Source organism: Helianthus annuus, chromosome 13, assembly GCF_002127325.2.
Source record: "Helianthus annuus cultivar XRQ/B chromosome 13, HanXRQr2.0-SUNRISE, whole genome shotgun sequence".
NCBI lineage: Eukaryota > Viridiplantae > Streptophyta > Magnoliopsida > Asterales > Asteraceae > Helianthus > Helianthus annuus.
In genome coordinates, this window is record NC_035445.2 from 41652621 (window position 1) to 41658644 (window position 6024).

The window sequence follows — 6024 nt, forward strand, 5'->3', positions numbered from 1 at the left end:
ACAGGAATGTTGGGGGGTAAAATGTAAGGGTAATATAGTCATTTCAACTTAGAGTTAACAATTCTATTACCCACTTTGACGCCGGGGGGTAAACATGCGACATAAGAGGAAACAGTGGGGGTTAAAATTGCAATTATTTCCTTAGTGGGGTAGACATGCCAATGACCTATAAGCTCAGGAAGTAAAATTGCAGTTTACTCGAATATCCGGGCATTTAACTCAAATGACAATTTACTAAAAAAAAAAAAAAAGTACCAAACGGATAAAACATCAAACTCAAAGGGGCCTGCAATTCTCACCCAAACACTACAACAATGGCGGCTGCTTCTTCTACATCTGCATCATCAACCCTTCTTCATCCTCTTCACAACAACAACACTTCATCATTATTACCATCCACAACAACACTCCACCGTCGCTCATCTTCTCTATCCCTTATTTCTTCCCGTAACACTTCACCCCTCATCCAATTTTCCCAAAAAGGTAAGTAAGATCTAGGGTTCTTCAAATCCCACATTCAATTTCTTCAATGGGGTTTTTATTATTATTATTCGTTTTTGTTACTGTTAGGGTTTGCAAATCCGCTGTTTGTAGCGCCGGTTGAGAAGAAGAAATCGCCGGTTCGAACAGAAGCTGTGAAGCAGTTGACCGGTTTTTTGACGAAAGCTGAGGGTTTTAGATTTGCCATTGTTAGTTCTTCATCTCTGTTTTTGCTTTTCTACCCGATTTTTACTTGTTATTGATGTTTTTATCTTTCAAATATTGAAAGGTATAATCATACATTTATATTTAGAATATGAAATTTGTAGGGTTGGTTTTTTTTTTTTTTTTTTTTTTTTTTCTGTGTAGTAAATGCCACAAAATCTTATTGTTATTATCAGTTATGAAGAAAAAAAAAATAGTTTCTTTGATCTATGAAGGGAGTTAAGGGGCTGTTTGACAACTTTTGAATGGTTAAGTGACGAATCAGTAAGAGATCTGAACCATTTAGTGCTGAACCAGTAAGATCAAAAGCTGGTATAATGCTTAACTGTTCAGAGGCAAATGTCTGACCAATTTAGATTAGAGGTCTTAACCATTCAGACTCGTTATAATGCGTAACCATTCAGAAGCAAATGTCTGAACCATTTAGACATTTGCTCATGAAACAAACAGTCTGAATCATTAAGTGCTGAACCAGTAAGAGGTCGGAACCATTAAGAGCCTCATTAAGAGGTAAACAAACAGCCCCCTAAATCTTTTTGTAAGAAATTGCAAAAATAGTTTCTTATTAATTTGTGTAGCAAATCTTTTGCCATACAATTTTCCTCATTATTAATTTTTCCATACAATCATACTTTTATATGTATTTGGGAAATAAGCTGCCTTTTATCTTGAGAATATGAAAAATATAGGGATGGTTTTATATATTTCTGTGTAGCAAATGATATAACATTGTTGTTAATTATCAATTTTCAAAAAATAAAAATAAAAAAATAAACCTTTAATTCACATATTTTACTTTCAGAATATGAAAATTATAGGGGTGGTTAATATGGTTATATGTGTAGCAAAATGTTATAAAAATTAATGTTATTCTCAATTTTGGAAATATGGTTTAGTTTCTTTAGTTCTCAATGGGATTTGAAGCTTTTGCCGATGAGTTCTACCTGCATTTGTTTGTAGCTGTAGCAAGTTATCTTTATTTACACATATCTAGAAATTGGTCCAAACTTATCGACAGCAAAACAAAGGTATTTCAAATTTATGAGATGTTTTAGGTTGCTGAGTGTCGTGTTGGTTGATAATTCACGTTCATGATTCAAGGCTTCATGTATACGAGAGAAATTGTTTTGGATTTTTAACAATGCCACTGTTCACAGTGTAACCTTAACTGAACAAAAGATTCATGTATACTTATGTTATTTTTTGACATTTTATTATATGTTACTACTTCTCATGGCACAGGTTGTTGCAAGGTTTAATGAAATTGTCACAAGGCCTTTGTTGGAGGGTGCTTTGGACACATTTAACAAATATTCAGTGAGGGAAGAAGACATTGATGTATGTAACATCTCCCTTTTACGTATATTTGTTTTTATCTATTGTCCTACTTGTTTTTTTTTTTATATTAACTTCCATATTTATATGTGGACTATAACCGAAACGCAACATGTTAAATAACCTTGTAATAGTTCACTCATGATTTGAATTATGAGATGCAGTTTGGTTGAACTGTTTATGCTTGAGTATATTGTGGCTAACATTATCGTGTTTTAACGTATTAGGTCTTTTGGGTTCCTGGTAGTTTTGAGATCGGGTTGGTTGCTCAAAAGCTTGGACAATCAGGGAAATACCACGCAATCCTGTGTATCGGAGCTGTGGTAATATTATTATTATTATTATTCATATTGCCATAAGTATAGAACTGTGAGGACCACATAACTAATTTTAAGTAGAGAACTAAGGGAACCGCATAAACACCTGTTAACTATTGCTTTAACAGTGATACATAAGACGGTTATGTAACCTCATAAGCCACTCTCTTGCCCTACGTATAAGTGGTAAAGCAGTTCTCTACTTAGTCAAACGCATACTTGACATCGATGTATGAATGCATATAACTATCTATGTTTTTTTTCTAGGTAAGAGGTGATACTACTCACTATGATGCTGTTGCTAATACAGCTGCATCTGGAGTCCTTTCAGCTGGCATTAATTCAGGTTTCATTTTTTATTTGGTGACCTCCAGTGGTCCATCAGTGATCCAAATTTGCCGTTCAAAAAACAAATTTAATTAAATTTTGCTTGAGCTTGATTTCATATTGTCCAATCACAATGTTTTAGGTGTTCCTTGCATATTTGGAGTCTTGACATGTGAAGACATGGATCAGGTACATTTATGTGTATGATTATTTGTTTATCAGGAACAAAAATCCAAAAGGGAATCTTTAAATTTATTTGGGTTTGTACCACATGTTTAAAAATTTGAAGCTATCTTTGTGTTTACCTTATTCAAGTATCACTTATATTGATTATTTATATATGTATGTATGTATTAGGCCTTAAATCGTGCTGGTGGTAAAGCAGGGAACAAGGGCTCTGAGGCAGCTTTGACTGCTGTAAGTTGACTTTATCTTTTTTTTTTTTTGGTAAATTTTATTGATAACAAAAACAGCCAAACATCCAACCCACCTATAAATGACATAAAAAACCAGCAACCCCTGACTAACCCAGCCCCAATACACATCCTTCTCCAAATGGCATTAGAAAACTTACATTTATCAGCACAAGAGTTGCAAAAACACATCGTATATCATCATTATGACTCCGATCTTGTGTAGGTAGCCTAAATTTAAAAGCAAGCCACTCAATGAAGGCATATACCTAACTGAACCAAACATACTTGTGCCATTTCACAATAGGACTACCCTTTCTACGTTAAAACGGGTAATTTAAATTTAGGTGTTTTTTGGTACTTGGCTCTCTTATCATTTCTAGAAATTAGATGATGGCAAAATGAGTGGTCTGGTATTCTGATAATTGGTCAAAAGAGGTTTGATTTGGTTGACCTGAGCTTTTTTGTTTTTAACTTTTTGTAATGGTAGGTTTGATTGCAAACATGGTATTATTTCAGTAATCACATTTGATTTGTTTCCTTTTTATCTATTTTTTTAATTCCGACTGCGTGACCCATATTAGAGGTGATGAAGTTGAGAACTCCAATGGATTGTATGATCGAATAATCCTTGTAATGCGATGCATGGTTTTATGTTGGCTAGTTAAACTGACGATGAGGTGTTTGTGTGTGCGCGTGCGTACGTTTTACCTCATTTGCAGAAGTTAACCTTAAAGTTTTGTTAACTGTAATCTTTATATGTACTGCAGATTGAAATGGCATCTCTTTTTGAGCATCACCTGAAGGCGTAATTGTTGCATGATGGTCTGTCTAATCATGCAAGAGGAACACGAGCCTGTCATTTAAACTACTTATAGAGTTGATTAATCCTTTTTTCCGCTCTTTTTTGCTTGTAATATGCATGAAAAATCACAAAAAAGGTAAGAAAAAATAGTCTTGTGGTTTTGTTGAGTACATGACAGAATTCAACATAATAATGGGGAGAATCAAGTGGAGAAACTTGAGAATGGATGTTGACTTGAGCAATTCGACAGATGTTTGCCACATTTCAGTCATTTTATTGCTTATTTCGTTATTGTCTATTATTTCTGGGCTCAGGTATTCAAGAAGTTATCTTTTTTTTTGAAAGGGTCTTGAATATGGCTGTTTTAAGTATATGTTTATATAAGGTGTAAGAGACCATTAGACCATCAGCAATGCGGAGGCCCATGGGGCCACGGACAAGCCTGCATGGCAAGTAGGGTTGCTTTGCAAGAGCCGGGCCAACTTCAATCTGGGCTTAAAACTAAATGAGTTAGCTTGGCTCGATTTGTCTATTCTTAGCCAGTTGAGCCAGACCAACTTCAGCTTGGGCTTAAAACTAAATGAGTTAGCTTGGCTTGGTTCGTCTGTTCTTAGCGAGTTGAAAATTGAGCCCAAGCTCGATCAAAAAATGCTAGAGCTTCCTCTTTATAATTATTATTTATACTTTTAAGTAAAATAATAATATTAGAATTAATATTACGGTGGTGTCAAATGAGCTCATAAATCATACTTTTTTTTACCTCATTTTATTTTTCAATATCAGTTTCACACATTAAATAAATTAACTTTATTTAAAAAAAATTGCAATGAATATACAAATAACTTTTATTATGTTATAAGTAAGTTATATTATGGTGACTATTCTATATTCTAACTCCTGTCTTTGTTTTCTTTGTATTGCCAAAAAAAATCTACATTCCCACTATAATTGGTATAATCTTTGTTCTTAGTTATATTTAGTCAATAAAATATAGCGCAGTACTATTTTGAGTTATAGTTTGGATAATTCGTCATGGACAGGCTATAAGTTGACCGCAAATGTTTGTGGAAAACATGTTAAAGATCATTGTATGTAATAACAAATTTATGGGTAAATTACGTCATTTATGTTTGTAGCGGGTTGCAATGGATGACTTTTACACCTTAGGTCCTTTGACCCTAACCTGGTTAAAAGTTTCAGAAGTAAACTATCATTTTGGTCCCTGAGGTTTGGGCAGTTTTGCCACTTTAGTCTAAATTTGAAACCTTTTACATCTGGGTCCCTGTGCTTTTATTTTTGTTGCCATTTTGATCCAAAAATCAAATAAAGTCAGATTTCTCAAAAAAAAAACCCTGCTATTTTGTCCTTTTCCTCAGGGGCAAAATGGTCATTTTCAAAAAAAAACTGTATCTTCCCCCCCCCCCCTCTCTCTCTCTCTGCAGATCATCACCACCACCAGCATTTCTACAGAGCCGGAATCCCCAAAACCATCACCGGCGATCACTTATCCACCGGCCAAAACCATCACCGAAGATTTCTCTTCTCTCTCTCTCTGCAGATCAAAAAAAAAACCAGCACACCTTACTAATTCAGGAATACACACAACACATCCTCTCTCTCTTCACTCTCTCACACACACACAAACACACACTCGCCAGAATCCCCAAAACCATCACCGGCGATCACTCCTCCACCGGCCAAATCACAATTTCACTTACACATGCTTTCTCTCTCTACCCCCTCTCTCTAACAAACCCCCAAAATGTCAATATACACCGGCGATCACTCATCCACCAGCCCCAACCCCCCATCTCTCTCTCACATCTGCAGATGACCAACATTGTTTCCGGCGACCACCGCACCACCCCAATCTCCACTATCGCCTGACCTAACCACCACTATATATTTTCCCCCTTTTCATGATAAACCCTAAAATCACACAATCACTCAAGTTCCTTCACAAATTCCCCAAATCAAACAAGGATCTTCATAATCGAATCTCATATATGCGTTAGATTCATTGCCGAAAAACAATCGAAGATGGATGGTGGTGCGTTGTTTCTGGATCAGATCCTCGGACATCCCTGTGCACGTCAACTACTGCGGCAACTAATCTGGACGG

The 6024-nt window shown here is 35.5% G+C and overlaps 1 protein-coding gene across 1 annotated transcript; it reads left to right on the top strand.

The window, feature by feature from the left end:
• The first annotated feature begins 254 nt into the window (after positions 1-254).
• On the top strand, positions 255-4201 carry LOC110897701 (6,7-dimethyl-8-ribityllumazine synthase, chloroplastic). The gene is made up of 8 exons (XM_022144432.2): positions 255-483; positions 571-689; positions 1948-2043; positions 2268-2363; positions 2625-2703; positions 2827-2873; positions 3042-3101; positions 3868-4201. Exons 1-8 carry the CDS (start codon positions 315-317, stop codon positions 3907-3909), a joined length of 708 nt encoding a protein of 235 aa, XP_022000124.1. The 5' UTR covers positions 255-314; the 3' UTR covers positions 3910-4201.
• The last annotated feature ends 1823 nt before the right edge of the window (positions 4202-6024 follow it).